The 18,841-nt window shown below is 48.4% G+C and overlaps 2 protein-coding genes across 2 annotated transcripts in view; one reads left to right on the plus strand and one right to left on the minus strand.

The window, feature by feature from the left end:
- Positions 1 to 809: 809 nt before the first annotated feature.
- Positions 810 to 11,752, plus strand: ERO1L (ERO1-like (S. cerevisiae); the record flags this gene model as incomplete). Its single annotated transcript, XM_010193453.1, has 15 exons — positions 810 to 929; positions 2,225 to 2,308; positions 3,463 to 3,501; positions 3,954 to 4,027; positions 4,121 to 4,194; positions 4,630 to 4,750; positions 5,327 to 5,364; positions 6,193 to 6,204; positions 6,668 to 6,694; positions 6,849 to 6,941; positions 8,218 to 8,464; positions 9,208 to 9,277; positions 10,026 to 10,112; positions 10,534 to 10,667; positions 11,676 to 11,752. Coding segments are annotated over 15 exons (1,281 nt in total), but the record flags the coding sequence as incomplete, so codon positions are not given.
- Positions 11,753 to 16,174: 4,422 nt separating this feature from the next.
- Positions 16,175 to 18,841, minus strand: part of GPR137C (G protein-coupled receptor 137C) — a 7,047-nt gene continuing 4,380 nt past the window's right edge. The window contains exons 4-7 of the mRNA XM_010193454.1: positions 17,893 to 18,042; positions 17,216 to 17,338; positions 16,979 to 17,094; positions 16,175 to 16,343 (exon numbers count right to left, since the gene is read on the minus strand). Of these exons, the coding sequence (XP_010191756.1) occupies positions 16,175 to 16,343; positions 16,979 to 17,094; positions 17,216 to 17,338; positions 17,893 to 18,042 (558 nt within the window). The remainder of the gene's footprint in view (positions 16,344 to 16,978; positions 17,095 to 17,215; positions 17,339 to 17,892; positions 18,043 to 18,841) is intronic.

The raw sequence follows: 18,841 nt of genomic DNA on the forward strand, positions 1-18,841 counted from the left end.
TGATGGGGAGCGGCTGAGGGAGCTGGGGGGGTCAAGTGGAGAAGAGGAGGGGAGGGGAGACCTTATACCCTCTGCAGCTCCTGAAAGGAGGGGGTAGCGAGGGGGGGTCGGTCTCTTCTTCCATGTAACCAGTGGCAAGGACAAGAGGAAATGACCTCAAGCTGCACCAGGGGAGGGTTAGGTTGGATATGAGGAAAAATTTCTTTACTGAAAGAGTGGTCAAGCACTGGAAAGGGCAGTGGTGGAGGCCCCATCCCTGGAGGGGTTCAAGAAGCGCATGGATGTGGCACTTGGGGACATGGTTTAGTGGCCATGGTGGGGTTGGGTTGATGGTTGGACTGGATGATCTTAGAGGTCTCTTCCAACCTTAATGATGCTGTGATCTGCGATCTGTGTAGTGGTGTCTGATGTGTGGACAAGGGCGGTGTGGCTTCTGTGTGTGTGACACAGTCGAGTTGGCTGTGTCTCTCGTGTCTGCTTTTTGAGGAGGTGGAGCTGTCCATCTGGTGGCTGTTACTGACATCAGTGAACCCCAGTATATCAAAGTGTGTCAGGGGAAAAGTGTTCCCAAATATAAGTGCCTGTCACTGAGCAACAAGCACAGGACACATTCTAAGGGATGCATCGAGAGAAGTTCACTGCCAATTCAGCACAGTCTGGTTTAATGCTGTTTAATTCTGGTTAAGCTTAAGTAGCTGAGTCGCTGGTAAAAGGGGAAGAAGTTGTCAATTATTTTATTGTATGCGGTGTTAAAAAGCACTGACTAAGTTGTTAGTGTTCAGTTGTGTTGTTTTTTTATTATCCAACAGGTTACTGGTCATTTGGATGACTGCACCTGTGATGTAGAAACCATCGATGCCTTCAACAACTACAAGCTTTTTCCTAGACTGAATGAACTGCTGGAAAGTGACTATTTCAGATACTACAAGGTAATTTTCTCATACAAGAATCGTATTATTGCATTCATTTTTGCTGGTCTTTTTAAAATCAGGTGCCCCCATTTCAACAGTGATTTTTAACAGTGCAGTCAGTAAGTGTGGCTCTTCTACTGTCAGGAGAATCTTAATGTGATACAAGATGCTTCTAAAATAAATGGAATATTTTTAAAGGCAGAGAATGGAATAGTTCCTGTTGGAAGGGACCTACAGTGATCATCTGGCCCAACTGCCTGACCACTTCGGGGCTGACCAAAAGTTAAAGCAAATTAAAAGGCAAATTAATGCCCCTTAAACACTGCCAGGCTCTGACCACCTCTCCCCTAAGCCTGTTCCAGTGTTTAACCACTCTCTTGGTAAAGAAATACTTAATTTCCTAAGATTTTCTTATGCATTTTTCCCTCTTAAGAACTAGTGTAGTAGATCAATGAAATAACTTTGAGTTTGGGCTCAAAAATGTTGATGACTGGAGATCCATGCTGCATAATGTGAGTCTTCTGAGTGTCTCATATCAACTCACAGAGAAGAAATACTAGGATTTGTTAACAAAGTTAATGGCTTTTCCCCTTCCAATGTGCCATTTGTAACAGAAGTAATAAGAAATAGTAAGAAAGAAGGATGAATGGTGATGTCTGTGTGTGAAAGCACCAGAAGAAACAACAAAGCAAGGATTAAAAGAATGATCTGTACTGATAACAAGGATATGAGCGATAGCAATTAACCTGGTAAACGCCAAGGAACGATTTGTTCCCGTCCAGCCCCCAGGGTTTGCACACCAACACGTCCAGGGTGACTTGGCAGCAGCAGGATGGCTGCCAGGCTCCAGCGCATCCTTTTTCTGCTCCGGGAACGGGAAATGCAGGCTCTAGTCCTAAGATGCCCAAAACAAGGAAACAAAATAAATGGGTGGTGAACTTCCCCTAAAATTCAAGGGGAATGAAGTGAGCAATATTCTGAGATTGCCCCATAGCAGCTGTAGGCTCCTAAAAGGTACAAAGCACCTGGGCAAACCCCAGTTTGTCATCGCTCAAGAGGAGCCTCAGGATGTGCTTAGGAATCGGTGGCTGGTGCGTCCCGTTTCTGTGTTACCACCGACAGTCCACGCAGGCACACACACCTCATACGAGAGACAAGTGAATGAGTGCGATCTACTTGGTTTAAAGTAAATAACGCCATCCGTTTCCGCTCACCCTTGCACTAAGTGTTGTTATCTGAAGTCTTGCACCAAGGCGCTGAAGGCGTGTGTTGGTAAAGAGGAAATGTGTAATAGGATAATACGTTATTTGTAGGTAAACCTAAAGAAACCTTGTCCTTTTTGGAATGACAACAGCCACTGTGGGATAAGAGACTGTGCTGTAAAGCCCTGCCCGTCTGTAAGTACAAAATCCCTTCTTGTACCTCTTTTCTGGGTTCGGCTTTTGCAGATCAAGAGGAAGAAGGAAGGAAATGACTTACTCTTCTCTTTTTGTAGCTACAGCAAAACTGTGGCTCCGATTGAGCTTTCTTAGGTGCAGTAATACTGCTATCCATGAGAAAATCCAAAATGCTAAATTCTGGAAGTTGAAAGCAAGGCTATGCTTTTAATAGCTGACCCTATGTTAAATAGTTTATCTCCTTAGCCACCAACTACTGTACCCCTCAAACAAGTGTCCTTTGCTTCCGTAGTCTTCAAAACGCACCTAGTGTGGACCCAAAATGGGATGATGATTGTTCCCCCTCCTAATTAAAATAACTCTAAATTTTGTTTAAATACTTTTTTCCTTGAAAAGGGTATTCTTGGTAACGATGATGATCAAAGAAGGATTCACGCTGCAATTACGTTAGTATTGGCTAATTAGAAGTTGTTCCTATTTGAAGAACTGACTGTGTCGCTGCTGGTTTTAATTATTTTGATTTGGGTTCATTTCATTCTGAAAGCAACAGAAATAACTCTTTTTCACTGCTTAATTTTTCTCTGCCTGTGCTGCTTGCCATCATGGTGTTTGCTCCTGCGGCGCAGAAGTGGTTTTATTTGCCCTCCTACTGTTGGAGGAAATAGAAGTTGAGGAGGATTTAGGGCCTGGTTTTCTTATGTGTATGGCTCGGGTTGTGCAGAGCTGGCAAGGCTGATATCAGTGAGAGAGTGGGAAAAGGGAAGTTTTTGGGTGATGTGTGTGAGGGCTGGGAGATGAAATACCTGAGGCATCACCAGGAGACGGTGCCAGGCATCAGCTGAGCAGAGGCAACTCCTGCTCCTCTGGAGTTTGGCTTGGCTTGGGTGAGCAAAACAGGCCCTGATGATGTGCCTGTGGAAGGCTGCTGACCCTTTGAGGAGAATCTTGTGAAAAATCAAAATAAACCACTGCGAATATCGCTTAACCTTTGTCTGTGGAGGAGCCAGGAGTTGGATGTGTTGTAAGCTGAGCTGAGTGCTTCGATTATGTTCTGACTGCTGGGAACTGTGGTCATCTCCCTGATCTTTCTCAAAGCTTAGGCTGAAAGGCCACAGCAGCCCCGTGTGTGGCACGTGCTCAATTCTGTCTTTCAGGATGAAGTCCCTGATGGGATCAGGTCTGGAAGTTACAAGGTAGGTGTGCCCCTCTGCCTACAGGACCAGTTTCGCGTCACCGCGGCTGATAAAAGCTGCCTGAATCAGATGAGCAATATTTGTTGGGATGTGCTTTGTGGCCCAGTTTTCACCCTCTTTTGACCACGTCTGGTGTGCTATGAGGCCTTTCAGGTGGATCCTGAAGTCAGGTGTTCACCACCACTAATGCAGAGCAGTTTAGGAGCCTTCACCAAGAGCAGGTACCAGCAGGCACAAAATGCTCCTACGGCAGTGCCAGAGTCTGCAACAGTCCTCAACATTGCATAAGGCTCTGGGTATCTGCAGCCATCCAGTGGAAATACAGGGAGGGATGAATCATAAAAGGGTTTCTGGTGCTTAAACTGGTTACTGCATCAAAGGCAGAATTATAACAGCAGAAAAGCTGCTTTTTAATCCTCTCCTCACCCCACCCCTTTGCTTTTTCAACCCAGTATTCGGAAGAAGCCAATAACTTTGAAGAATGTGAAGAAGCCAAGAGACTTGGAGCTGTTGATGGCTCTTTGAGGTTTGACTTCTTTTTCCCCCAATCCTTGCTTGTCTTAAAGGGAACGCAGTATCAGTGCCCCTTCTAATAGTCCTTTTCCCACTCTCTTTGCAGCGAGGAAACGCAGCAGGCAGTGCTCCAGTGGACACGGCACGACGACTCTTCAGACAGCTTCTGCCAAGCTGACGGTATAGGGACCTGTTTGATCTGACAAGTCTTGTTTTGGAGTTTTAAGTACCTCTGCAGAACTTTCAGGCCAATGTGTAATATTTCAGCAAGCCTGGAGTGTATGTAGCATTTCTTCTCTTGCCCAGAGTATTTTGAAAATAATATGATGCAAATGTTTCTGACAAAGCTGATCAGGGTCTTGCTGTGTTTAGCAGCTTGGGTGGAGCATGCTCAGAGTTTGCTTTGCCATCAGTGGCCTCGTGCTCCAATAGCTCCAAAGGCCGCAGAGCTTTGCCCCGCTGCCGCGTAGCAGATGTTAAGCACCTGCCTCTCTGGAGAGGGACGACCTGGTTTGTGTTGGGAAGGCTGTCCAGTATGCGAAGGGGTGGCCAGATCAGCCCTGGAAAAGGTCACTTTCCTTCTTTTTGTCCCTGACCCGACACTCTGCTTTGCAGATATCTATTCTCCTGATGCCGAGTACGTGGATTTACTCCTGAATCCTGAGCGCTACACTGGCTACAAAGGACCAGATGCCTGGAAGATCTGGAACAGTATTTACGAAGAAAACTGCTTCAAGTAGGTGCTTTGGGAGCCAGGTTCCCCAAGCCTGCAGGCGTTGATTTTTGCTGCATGTGCTTTACCTGCTCTGTTAACCACCACCTTCCTCTCTTTGCTGCAGTGTCCCAAAGGAGGGGACAAGCCGTGAGGCTGTCCTGTGAGCCCCCTTTGGCTGTTGTTTGGACCACTGCTTGCCCCAGTTGAACTCTGCTGTGGGTACCCCTGGGCTGATGCCCAGTACTGGTGGGCACTGCTCTGTGGTCTTACCTCCTCTGATCCCTCTAGTGATTTCCTGCCGTTTTTACTGGTGCACTGTGTTGCACCAAGGCTGTGGGATCATGTTCACTAGCAGCAATGTAACTTGAGTTTTCCTCACTGTTCTTTGTAAAGGAAGAAGAAAAGGGGAAAAAAAAGCCGCACTATGCTCTCTCCTTTTCTTGTCTGAGCAAAGCTAAAGCACAGGAGATCCAAGAGCTGCTCAGGCTGTTTGGCTGCAGAGAAGTAACTACTTCTGCTGTGCTGTTTCTGCACAGCAAGGAGACAGTCACTTATTTACATATCTTATTTAAATGAATGTTGTTTTTTTCCTCTTAGGCCTCAGAATGTAAAAAGACCTTTGGCATCTGGTAGAGGTGAGTCATTTCTTTATCTCACCAAATGGTGTGGTAGTGTACTGATCCTAGCTCCAGGAGCAGTAAAGCTACTCCTGCTGAATAAGAAATATGTTATAGCTTGACCAAGTGTAGAATTTTATGGCCAATGGAAGGGGGCCTGGTGGTTTTCTACTGTCCATCACAGAGAAAGGAATTCTGATCCTCTGCTCCTGGAAGAAATGTGAGCTTTGGAGGGACTGGGAGCAGGACTGAACCCTGAGCTCTTCCTGAGTCCCTGCTTTCTGTACTCGGCAATGCCAAACCATCTGGGAGGGACTGAAATGGGAACCTGGCTGGGACCTGCTGTGGAAAGCATCCAGTAGGAGAAACGGCGTCCCAGAGGCTAAGGGTGAATGTGCAAATGAAAGTAGGGAAGGGTTTTGGAAACACCAGAGCTTCTTGCCCAAGGCTGCAAAGAGACCCTCAGGAAATTGCAGGAAACAGGGACAGGGTCCTTGAGTGTCCCATCAGGGGTCACACAAGGGATCTCTGGCAGAGGTAGACACTGGTGTCCCCAGTTTTCTGATCGCTGTTTCAGCTGTGTGTGGGTTTCACTTCCTTTGCAAATATCGATCCCTGGTCAGGTTATTCAGGAGCATTGCTCATCTGATGTGTTCACTGCTGCAGTTTGACAGGAAGTTTTCTCTGTTCCGAACATCTTGAAACCTCTCTGGAGAGGCTCCCTCTCTTGTCAGAGCAGGTTAACAGAGCCATCTTAATGCTTGTGCTTTGGAGTTTAATTCTGGTCATGTGTAATTTTGATCTCCTCTTTTCTCTCCCTCCACCACTCGTGCTTTTTCCCATCAGTAGACAATGGAGGTGAGTGGCACTCTGTTTTTACTGATAACAGAAACAAATGTGGCATCTTTACCATGCTGTCATGGGCTGCACCATTAGATAAGGCACCTGGGTAGGAAATTATTCAGGCAAAATCCAAATTTGTCTTGAAATTCTGCTGTGTTCAGGCCCCTGTGGAGAGATCCCTGGGCAAGGCTGTGCCCCAGAGCTCTTCATCCCCTGCAGCTCCGGGCCTGTTTGGTTATTTTATAAAAATTGAGCAGAGGTCCTCTGAGGAGGTGGTTTTGGGGTATCAGGCTTGGGCAGTGCCCTCCTCTCAGCAGCCTGGGAGGGCAATAGGCAATTTACTGATTTCTGTATCATCCTGTTGTGGTCCGAAATGTGTGGCCAGAGAAGTACCCTAAACCACAACACAGCAGGTTAGAGCCCTCCTGCTGCTGCGAGGAGTCTCACACTGATGTGCTTGTTTTCCTTTTGTTTCCAGGGCAGACGTTTTACAAGTGGCTGAAAGGTAATAATTTATTTTTTCTAAATTTGGTTGCATTTTAGGCCAGAGAGAGGGCAGGAGTTACCGGCCACACTCAGGTGGGATTAGATTTGTGACAGCCAGGAGAGGAAAATTCAATGTATGCTTTCAATATCTTACAGTACCCATTTCTTTCCAGGTGTCTGTGTAGAGAAACGAGCTTTCTACAAACTCGTTTCTGGTCTCCATGCAAGCATCAACATCCATTTGAGTGCCAGGTACCTCTTACAAGGTAAATGCTGCTTTCTGTCTTAGCTCTGCCCTAAATTAGCACTTCTGTGGCTCTGCTAAATGCTGGCTGGAGCCCATTCCAGCGGGTTCAGTACTTCTGTGCTCTTCTCTGCCCTCCCTCAGCACAGGGCATGTGTGCTGAATCGGGAGTGCAGTCACCACGTCTTCAGGCCTGAAAAAGGCTGGACTGTGCTCTGCACCAAGACTTCCAGCACCTATTCCTTCTGCTCTCCCTCCAAGGTTATTTTGGAGGGGGTTTCTGACTGTGTATCAAGGCTGTCCCTTCCCAGCCTGTCTTTATGATGGTCAGTTTAGCAGTAATCTCACCTGGACTGTGAAATGCTTGGCTGGGCTCTCCCGAGACCCTTGATCCATTTCCAAAGGCCATTTTCCATTTCCTTTGCCCATAAATAGCTATCTGAAGAATCTAGATTTCAACCCAGGGGTTGAAAATGTAGGGTGATGTGAAAACACAAGTTTGTCTTGCGTGGGCAAGGGTTGTGCCACGCCGCTTACACAGGTCCTGACTGACTTCTGGAAGGGTTTAGTCATGGTAGTTTACAGTGGTACCTGTGGACCAAGCCTACCACCTTTATTCTGCTAAAGCTTACTGAAATCAAGCACAGATTTAGAGATAGCTGTTGGAATTTGGATATGTAATTTAGATTTAATGATTTAATTACATTTAAGTCTCTACAGCCCACGTAGGGCTGCTCTTGATGCGAGCTGGGCTACGTCAGAGTTGGGAGATGGCATAACAGAGGAACATCAAAGGCAAGGGATGAGTTGGGACTGCGGAGAGGATTAGGAAGATGAGGTTGGCTGCAGCCAGCCAAGTAAGCATCTTTGTTTGGCCTGTGCAGAGAGGGATGGCTTCTGTCGGTGAAAGGCTGCAGGGGATGACTTCTGCTCTGAGGTGCTCCTTGGATCCATGTGGGGACTCCCATCTGCAGGTGCTGATCCAGCCCCCTTCACTTGCAGACAGATGCTGAGCTTACCTAGCACTGCTCTCCAAAACCATCAGCTCACCTGATGGGAAACTCAACTGATTTAGCTCTATTGCAAATGGGCAGCCTTCATTTTTTTAGCTTTTGCTTGTAAGCCTGGGTCATGTTTTAAACCAACTGGCAAAGTTCTGCAGGAATTTGGTGTTTGTTGGGGCTTGAGTTTGGTTAAAAGCCTCTCTCAACTCTTGAACAATTTGTAAAGCTTGGATCTCCCTGGTTAGAGTTACATTTCACTTCATATCTTCGTGGGTTTTTTGTTTGCTCTCTCAGATACGTGGTCAGAGAAGAAATGGGGCCCCAACGTTACAGAGTTCCAGCAGAGATTTGATGAAGTCCTCACCGAAGGGGAAGGTCCCAGAAGACTGAAGAACCTCTATTTCCTCTACCTGATAGAGCTGCGGGCCCTATCCAAAGTACTGCCGTTCTTTGAGCGCCCAGGTTTCCAGCTCTACACGGGGAATAAAAGTCACGACACGGAAATGAAGAACATGTTGCTGGAGATCCTCCATCTGGCCAAGTAATTACATGTGGTACCCGGGGAGGAGGGCATCTTCCAACCCTGACATCTCTGAGTGTGCTTAACCTTTCCCTTAAAGCATCTAGAAAGGTTCTGGGTTTGTTCTCGTAGTGGGATTTGTGCAGTCAGGTAATGTCACCATGAATACAATGATATCTGTATTCAAATTGCAAAACGGGGTAATTAAGCCCACAGTTTAATAGTCTAGGCTGCCTTTTTGATTTAGCAGAATTTAATTTAATAACCGCCTATGTGTCAGCTCTGAAGTTGGCTACCTATTTGACTCATCTGTGGAACACCACTCCTGGCTCTGTGGTTTTGACTAGAAAAATAAACCCTAAACATGTTGGTAACAGAGATTTGGGGCATTTGACAGCGTTTGGAGCAAGAGGAATGGAAGATACCTGAACCAGATGGAAATGTGTGTCTCTAATGTGATCGATGGTAGAATTTATCTTGTTACACTCGCATGCCTGTTAGAAAACAGAATACAATTGCCTAGAAACCGTAGAGCAATTGCTGAAAATGTCTCCAAGGTGAGATCCAAGCTAAAATTGAAAGCCTCCAGGGGATCTAAGAAATGAGCAGCTCAACTTAAAATACATCCAGAGCCGTCCAGTGTCTAACACCTATTGGTTTCATTTGCACACCTCACCAGATACTTCTGTGGATCTGGATTTCAGCTGTACAAACAAACTGTGAAGAGCTAAAACTCTTTTTTTGTTGTTGTTGTTCTATTTCAGGTCTTTCCCACTGCATTTTGATGAAAACTCATTATTTGCAGGGAATAAAAAGGAGGCTGCTAAACTCAAGGTAATTGGTTGTCGCTTCCCTTTGGGGCGCTTGGGTATTTTCAGGTGTGTGTCTGGGATAATGGGAGATCTGAAAGGGACCCCAGTACGTGCCAGGCACTGGATCAGGTATTTCCAATTCAGAATTGGTTTTCAATTCAGGAAAGCTGCATTTTTGAGAAGACAGCAGCACTCGATTTAGTGGGAACAAAGCTGATCAGACACTTGGGTTTAATTTTTGGCCAGCCCTGGTATGCAGCCATCAAGGCCCCCAGCAGTTTGAGTTAGCCAGGGGCAGAAGCTGGGAGGAGCGGAAGCCAGGGCAGCTGACCCCAAGCTGACCAACAGAATTATTCTGTAATTCCAAACATCATGCTCGCTATAAATTGGGGAGTTTGCTGGGGATGCCCTCTTTCCTCAGTGAGCATGGAGGGTCTCACTCATCAGTTCTGCTCCCAAGAGCTACTCTGCTTGTTGTGACCCCTGTATTGGTTGAGTATAACTTTGTGTATCTTGGTATTAATATTAGTTTCTTATTAAATCTGTTTCTATTTCAACCCATGGGTCTCCTTTCCTTTTCCTAATTCTCCTCCCCAGGTCAGAACTGACTAAACAAAGACAGGACCTTGCTTCAGAAAGCATTTCCCTAACTCAGTCCCACTGAATTTAGCCTGAAGTCCAGGATTAATACGTTATTGGATTTTGATTAATAGCAGAAGAAGTCCTAATTGTTGTGTAACCACAACCAACTAAAATGTCTTTTTCCCTAGGAGGAATTTAGGCTACACTTTAAGAATATTTCTAAGATAATGGACTGCGTTGGCTGCTTCAAATGTCGCCTGTGGGGGAAGTTGCAGGTAAGCACTGTCAGCAGCTAGGGCTGGAAGCACCTCATCTGGTGGGCCTCTGGTGCAGAGGTTCTTGGGTTTTGGACGCAGGTCAGCTCCTAGGTACAGATCAGGGCTGCTCTGGCAGGCAAGGCAGAAGGTGCTCTAAAATTTGGGGTTTGGCGAGATCTGCCTTGAATTTTACATGTGGTCAGCCCTAGACAGGAAACCTCGCTGGGTGGCTCTGCTGTCACGGTAATGCTAAAGAAAGAAAGGGTCCTGGCTCTGTTCTGAGCCCTTCTGTGGGCTGAGTTCAGTGAAATCCAGGTCTTGCTCCATTAAGATGTCAACAGGAATCCTTGCAAAGATAAAGGAGGGAAGCAAAGTTAAACTTGTGAGTCAGGCTCTGGATGTGTCCCTGCTATTAAACGATGTTTTCTGTTGTGCACAGACACAGGGCTTGGGTACAGCGCTGAAGATTCTCTTTTCTGAAAACCTGATAGAAAAAATACCTGAAAGTGGCCCTTCCTATGGTTTCCAGCTGACAAGACAAGAAATTGTGGCCTTATTCAATGCTTTTGGAAGGTTAGTTTGAGACTTTCCTCTAGTTCTACACACGCTGCTGTTACATCCCATTTCAGCCTAAACAGTCAGTTCTCATCAGCAATATTAGCGTTAGGTCCTGCTCTGATCATACCATCTCATGAAGAAGCTTTCAAGTGTCAGGTGATGTTTCTGTAAGGAATTTAAGGAAGTGTTTATATTAAGACATAAAGAATTTGGTGATTTTTAAGAAACTGAATCTGTTCTCAGAATGCATTGTTCCCAGACAAGGGCTGCTGTTCTTGCTCTATGCTGGTTTTAGAGCTCTCCTTCAGGCTTCTTGCTTCTACCAGAGGAAGATGAGGGCTGGCAGGCAAAGAGCCTTCTTCTTTCTTCTCTTGTCCCTTTGCCCCCCAGCTAAAACTCCCCCCCTGGAAGTCCTCTGCTGTGTGAAGAGGCTGGAGCCAGGCAGCTCATTCTCATGTCCCACCTACCTGGGGTATTGAAGAGCCTTTTAAAACAGCCCTGCAGCTTCTGCCGCTTGTTCACGAGGGGTTTGGGTTATCCAAAACCTCCATAAACCAAAGTTTGTGGCTGGGAAGGGACAGGTAGCGTCCTCAGAGTCCAATCTGGCATCTTCACCGATGCTCCTGGGGCAAAATGGATTCAGCAAGAAAAAGGAGGTAGGAGATTCAAACCAAACCCTTCAGAAGAAACAAGCATGTGGCAAGGAGACTCTGGCCTGCATGCACAGCTGGTAATATTATGGTCTGCTTCTTGACCTCTTGTTAATGGGTTTGTGTGACTGCTGCTGAGCTCTCTCTCACATCCTGTTCCACTGTGTTTCTCAGGGGTTGCTTTAAAAAGAGTCTGCAGAGTTAGCCAGGGGCCTGGTTGTAAGCAGAACCAAACTGAGCTGAAATTCTGAATTTTCTCTTCTCAAGAGCTCCTTGAAGCTTTACTCAATTGCAGTCCCTTTCTCTTGAATGTTAAACGAGGTGTAATGCATATGTTGCTCTAATGTTTTCCTGTTGCTTTCCTTGCACCCAGGATTTCAACAAGTGTCAGAGAACTGGAAAACTTCAGGAACATCTTACGAAATATGCGGTGAATTCACAGGAAAAAGAGAGACTTAAAAGTGTTACTGCTGGGTTGTAAATGGACAAATACCATCGTACCATCACACTCCCACTGCACGGTGAAGGCTGCTTGCTGGACCTCCAGTTCCTGTCTGTAACCTGCTGATGCCAAATCTTGTGCACAAGGGAAAAAAAAAAACCCCAATGACGTTTTTGTATAAAATTGAGGATTGTGTAAAATTTTATTTTATATATTGGAAGATCATTCTGATTAACTTCAAGTATTGCTGTGTTATTTTGATGGATTAGACCCAGCTCTTTGCCTTCAGAAGCTGGAGGCAGTGCAAGAACTGTGCCACTGAATAAATCTGGGGGAAAATTCCTTGTCTGCTCCGTGCTTTCAACCAGCCCCTTGCTTATGGTGTCTCTGCAGTCACTTCCTGCTGCATCAAACAGCCTGCAAGGGTGTGTAGGAGCTTCTTCTGTATGAAAGTGCCTTCCTCCTCCTGGTGCAATCTTCCTGTGGCAGCGGGGCTGTTCCTGATGGTCTCTGCTGCAGTAACCCTGTGTGGTGGAGGCTTCAGTGATTGCTTCCATGTTGAAGGCAAGGGGAGATGAATGGAGCAGGAGCACGCTGGAGGAACCCTGCTCCTTGCCCTTTGGCCACCCTCATACCTCCATCATGTCTGGAACCTTGCAGGCACCCTGCTGTCCCCTGAGAAGAGGGTGGGGACACAAGGCCAGTTCTCAGTTCTACCTGCTCTGCTGTCAGAAACCAGAGGTGTGGCCAAAAACTGGGCTTCATGATGGGACCTGTTGGCCTTCCTGTCCCTCCTGGCCTGTTAAAGCAGGTTTGTCCTCTTTTGGGATCTGCTGATCTCATGTCGGTAGCCAGGCAAGGCTAAAAATGGCAAGGACGTACCCACGGTGGGGCTGCTGGTCCTCAGAGGCAGCAAGAGATGAAGTGAAGTTGAGTTTTGCTGCTCCAAGGACAAGCAGCTGGGGCAGTAGGACACAGAGCTGCTGGGGCAGAGCAGAGGGCCTCCCTGGCTCCCCCGCAGCCCTGCTGCCAGCTGGGTCCCGCAGGGCCAGAGCCAGCCCTGATTGCACCATCCGCCTTCGCAATGGGGCAAAGGCCAGGCTTCTGTGTGGTTGGTGACAGACGGTGACACCCCAGCCTGGCCCCATGCAGTGCAGGGGTGCAGCAGCCCCAGCAGCCATGCTGCTTTTCACACCAAAGCCCAAAACTCACTGCAGGGGGCAGGTGGTGCACAGGAGGATGCAGTGCGTGCTCCAGCCAAGCTGCTGCTGTTTGCAGTGAGCTAAAGGCCACGCAGATAAACCCTGCAAGGACATAAAGGAAACACCAAGATACTGAAGGGGGTTCAGGTCCTCCGCAGCTCAGGGCTGCAAAAGAGGCTGGAAGGGTGGCAGGTCCTGGAAGGGGGCAAAGCACAGCCTGCACTCTGAGGTGTCCCCTGCCCTGGGAGGAGGGAGAAGGCAGCACGGTGCAGAGGACACGGTTCAAGCACACTGTACCTCACAAGCTGGGGACGAGGGGGAGCACTGCGTCCCTCTGGGCCACAACCAGCCCTGAGAAACACCAGAGGACCTTGTGAGGGTAGGGGAAGAAAAGCTGCTCTCCCCTTCCCAGCCCCAGAAATCCACAGCTGCAGAGGGAAGCTGCAGGACCCCTCACTGAGAAACACCTCTGGGTGCTGTGCACACACACAGAGTCAAGCCTACAGAGGGACTCGCTGCAATGCTGCAGTCACCAAGTGAGGTGCTAGGTCCTGGGAGCTACACCGGGTCCATTTCAGCCCTCATGACACAGCTTTACTGAATTACCTGACACAGATAAGTCCAGCATCCTGTGCCTGCACAGCCAGGACAAGGGGGCTGCAGCCTGGGCTGGGTCACACCAAGAGCAAAACACAGCCAGGCCTCCAGCAACCTAGCACAGAAAGGCTTTTTTTGTTTTTTATTTCAACATAGTAGTGCTTGGTTACAGTTTAGTGAAGAACAAATAGGTACATTCATTGGCCACAGCTTCCTGTTGCAGCCAGCTGCTGCCTGACTGCAAAGCCAAAACACTGTTAAACCATACCAAAAAGAAAAAGAGAGAAAGTTTAATGAAAGGCAACTATGCATTAAAAAAGTCATTGTACTTCTCAGCTATAAATTACTTCAGTAAAACACGGGACCGGCCCCAGCAGGAGCGGTCAGAGTTTTGAAATTACCGGCCATCCATCCAAATGAATAAAACCAAAACACTTTGTCAGTCACTCACGAGTACGTTAGCAAGGAGACTCACTGCCCCGCGCTGCCCGCCCAACGCCAGGAAGATCGTATTGTTGTTGTGTGCTTCAGTGCAATATGAACAATGAGCCTGTAGCCCTTTACATTTTTATTTTAAATTATTTTTCTTTTTTTTTTTTTTGCACTACACGCCTTTCCCTCCCAAGAAAAACTTAAAGTGCTCCTAGTGCTTTGGAATTGAAGCGAGAACAGGGGCTGCTAGCATCACTTACTGTCTTTGGTGACTTATGGGAGAAGAAAGAAGGGCAACACACACCAGGTCCAGGTCCTTCCTTAGCTTTGCCATAAGTCAAGCAGTGATTGAGATGGAGCAATGTGTATTTTGCAGCCCAGCCAGGGTGACAGGTCCTTTACCTAAGGTAGAGCAGCCAGGAGAGCCACGGCAGGCAGGGTGCAGCTCTCTGGTTCAAGTACTAGAGCAAGAGGGATGTGCTGGAAGTTGTCATCTCTGAGCTTTCACTAAAAAGCAGCAGGGGTTGCTCCTTTTTTTTGGGGGGTGGGATGGTCAGAGTGAAGCAGGTTAGCAGGGCCCACAGCAGAGACCACATAGAGGGACAGGGTGTTGTCAGTGTGACAAGTGACATCTAGGTCAGTACGTGTGAGGTGGGTGAGGGGGCCATCCTAGTGACACAGCAAGTGAGGAGAGGCTGGGGCTGTCCCCTGGGGGGACTCACACCCAGCTGGGGACACTGAGGCTGCCTTGGGGACCCTCTGGCACCAGTGTCCCACAGTCAGAGCCTGTACCACTGTGTGCACTGGTGAGTCCTGCGGTGGCACAGTGGGTTGAAAAGCAGAGGGTGGGTTAAAAGCAGTTCCAGTTGAGGTTGGCACCAGAGCTGAGAGCAGCTGCCCTCTCTGGCCCTGTGCCTCCAGCCAAGCCTGTGGCCAAAGCTGCTTTGCTCAGCCCCACAAGCCAGGAATAACTTAAAGCCTCATTGCCAAGAGCCCCATGGAGCTCATGGCCAGGTCGAATTCGACTCTTTTGGTTAAAGAGGGACAGAGAAACCTCCTTCTAGCCTGGCCCAGCACACTCAAACACCATAGATACCACTAAGCACTGCTGACACTGGGAGAACTCCAGGCCCATGGACCTGCTTCTGCCTCCACAAGCAGACACCTCCTGCACCTCAGTGGGACCCCACTGGTTCACATTCATTCAAGTTAAAACTCCTGGTTAACTGCTAAATGCAATTTAATACTGAGGGGAAAGGGGAACCCCACTGTGGGTGAAGAGGGGAGTAGGACTGCACCCAGCAGTTAAAGCAGCCCTGGTTCTACACACGCTTTGGGCCCCATGCACTTCTGCACTCCAGCTCTAAGCTTTCCCTGGCAGCAGCAGCCTCTGAAGTCTTATCCCCCCACTGGGCAGCAGCCCTCATCCAAGCCAGCCCTCTTCCTCTGCCATAAGCCAGTGGCTCAGTGACAGTGTAGTGACCTTAATGCCCATAGGAGCACTTGATCTCACCCTCCCAGGCCTCTGCTAGGACACTCTTGGAGCTCAGCTTTGAACCCTCAGCCCTAGGTAGGGCAGTTCAGTAACAGGGTGAAACAAGAAACAGCAGTTGGAACAAGCCCACCCTCAGCCTGGAGGCTGTGAATATGGCACAGGACGCTTGAACATTCACCGCAGGAGGCCCTGCCCATAGCACGCTCTGTTGACAGAGCTTCATGCTCCCAAGTGAGTCAGGATGCAGAGTACTTCACTGAACACGTCTTTGCGGGAAGACAGTGCCTCTCCCAGCTATGGATGTGCAATTAAAAGAGTAACTAGAACAGTCTCAGACCAAGCACAGTCCGAGCAAGATTTGTTCCTTCCAAGTGTGCAGATTAAAAGTGCAAATATGCATTTGATGTTTCTTTTCTAGTGAGGAAGCTCTGGTGCATTTAGCTGCCAACATCTTGAAAACCAGACCAAGATAAAAAAAAAAGCTTCCCGAGAGTTCAGCTTCACTTTGCTACATGGTACCTTAAAGTCACAGTTCTCTTGCTTACTGCCTGCAGCCATAGGCTCAGTCCTGCTTACAGCTGCAGCAGGTAGTGGAATGTTTGTGTCGATGAGTTAGATGCTTCAGGGAAGGAGGAAAGAGAAAACCAGGTTACAATCCTATACATGAATGCCACTTCAGGGAAGAGAGGGACCTTGCAGCCTCTTCAGTTCTGTGGCATGGGGTGGGAGCTATGGTGATTCATCTCCGAGCCGCCCGCGGCAAAGAGCAAGGGGGCACTGTCTGTAGCAGTTGCGCTGAGATGGGGACCCACCACGTAGCTGTCATTCCCAGCCAGGGACCCATAGCAGCCAGAGCACTGAGGGGTGGCCAAGCTGGGAGGAGAGACAGAAAAACCAGACATGGACTCTTAGAGACCAGTAATTTGGCTTTGGAAAGTCTGCAGCTCCCAGCACCAGGCAGGGTAGCCTGCAGGCATGGGATCTCCAAGGAACCTGGCTTTGAGGAAGCAGGTGAGGAGCACCAGGCCCTCCAACACTGGTCAAGAAGAGCCAGAACCTCTGACCCCTCACTAAACCCCATGACAGATGGAGTTCAGACCCCTGCTTTGTGTCAGCTGGCTCTCAGAGACCAATATCCCTCCCAGGGTTACACCACCTCTCACTTTCCAGCAGAGAAAGTCCTCTGGAGGTCATTTCAGAGCCCTCTGCCCCAACAGCTGAGGAAGGATCCCAGCAAGAACAGCTCTCCTGGCTGTAGCCACTGCATATTCTACTTGTGAGCAATATCCACCCCTCAGAACTGGTCCCTTCTAATGAAAATAGCTCCTTGTGAGCTGCTTGAGCTGCAGAAGGGAACACAACCAAGCTCAGCCAGAAGGCTCCTTGCCCCATCCACCTTGACTAGCTGCCTCTTACCCCCAGATAAGAGCAGAAGCCAAGAGCCCTGTTGCTCCTCACAGGGCAACAGAACAGCAGCTGTGCTTTCCCTTGCTCAAGACAACACTTACCCTCCTTCTCTGGCCCCAAGCCGTGACAAGTCATCATCGCTGTCGTAGCGCCTCGGATTGTCGAAGAAGTAGGCTCTGGAGCTGTAACTGTGACTATTGACCATCCCTGCTGAAGTCTGTTAAAGAGTAAGGAGTTAGGCCAGAAGCAAGATATTTCTAAATCTTCCTAAAAAGGCCTCCCCCCCGACCTCAGGCACTTTGGAGCTCTTCAAGCTACAGCAGCTTGCTTAGACCTACCAAGTTCTGACTCAGTCTCTGAGCCCGGAAGAAGAGCACCACGAAAGTTGTTGGCACCAGCTCCCAGAGGAAGAGGACCACTCCAAACACCACATACTCTTCACTGCTCACTTCCACGTGCACCTGCAAACAGAGGTCAGAGGTCTTTGTATCACCCTAGCAGCCATCAGCAGAGCTACACAGCTCCCAGAGCTGAGCACAGCTTACAACTAGGAATGCACAGAAACCCTTACAAAGGCAGGAGTCCCTAAACCAGAATAGTGATCCCTACCTGACTGCTGCTACTGGTTTTAGTGAGAGAGTTCTCTTCAGTGTGCTACCAGGGTACTGGTAGCTCCCTTCCCACGCCAATGACTCTCCCTTGCGCACAGCCATGCCTGATTAAGCATTGCTTTTCTGCTCTAGTTGACATGTTCCTCCTCTCCCCCAAAAGAGGAGTTGGCAGGCTAAAACTGAAGAGCACATCAGGGAATCCCTCCTGAAGCAGCCAGATAGAGGAAGATTCAGGTTTGCTCTGGTGGAAAGAGCAAGCAGGGCTTCTGAAGGCAAAAAGGGGATTTGGCAAAACAGATATCCCCCCAGGCTCCCCTTTTGCCCTCCACACACCCTCACAGGACAGTAGAGAGCTGCCTTTACTTTACTTTATCAGCTCTGGATCAGGGCTCACAGACACTTACCTTGTCTGAAAAGTTGTCCCAGCCATAGTTAAAAGGACCAGGAACACTGTCTGGAGATATGGCCACAGCTACCAGGTTATAGCAAGCCCTTGAGGAATACAGAAGAGCAACTACAGATCCCACAAGAATAGCCTGGCAGACAGACGTTCCCTAGAACAGGAAGGAAAGGCAGTTTTAATACAGACCTTCCTACAGAGCCACAATTTCCCACCTCCCCCCTTCAATGCATGAGAAGCTGTGCAGGCAAGAATGACCTAGAACATTTGTATGTTGTTGCTAAAATATTCAGAGCTGGCTAAGAGCCTCCTCGTGTGAGTTCACTGCAGCAGCAGAGCTACACAGCCAGTGTCACTGGGGAGTAGGGAAGACTTGAGGCACAAGAGCAGAGATACCCACCTGGCTCACTTTTGGCACCCCTGACATTGAACACATTAGGAAAAAAGCTCAAATATTTGGGGTGAGCAACTTAGAACAGGCAGAAAGACCCAGCATCTGAACCCCAGCACTGCTGTGGGACAAACTGGGCTTTGCTACACACAGAGCAGCGTGCTAAAGGGTGGCTGGATGTTGTGGGATCTCTGGCTGCTGCTAGCTGTGCTGGTGAAGAGCAGCTTTCTCTGAAGTGTTTCAGATGCAGTACCTGACTGTCACAGTACCTTTCCTGGACAGCCATGGGAGAGGAAGCCACTTGAAGATCTGAAAGAATCTCCATTTCTTTGCTAAACCCACCTGTGAAGCCTTTTAATAGCTACTGGTAGCCACCAAGTCACTGCACAGCAGAAGCCAGGAAGTGGGCAGACAAACTCATCTCGGCAGCTGACCTGCCTTTGTATTTTAAGAGGATCTGCTCACATCTCATTAACCTGTTCCACATCCAAGCTATGGGTATGCTAGCTCTATTTTCCTAGCTTTACAGCACTTGCTCAAGACTGTGTCTTGGAAGAGTCAG

The sequence above is a fragment of the Mesitornis unicolor genome, unplaced genomic scaffold (assembly GCF_000695765.1).
Source record: "Mesitornis unicolor isolate BGI_N332 unplaced genomic scaffold, ASM69576v1 scaffold15201, whole genome shotgun sequence".
Lineage (NCBI taxonomy): Eukaryota > Metazoa > Chordata > Aves > Mesitornithiformes > Mesitornithidae > Mesitornis > Mesitornis unicolor.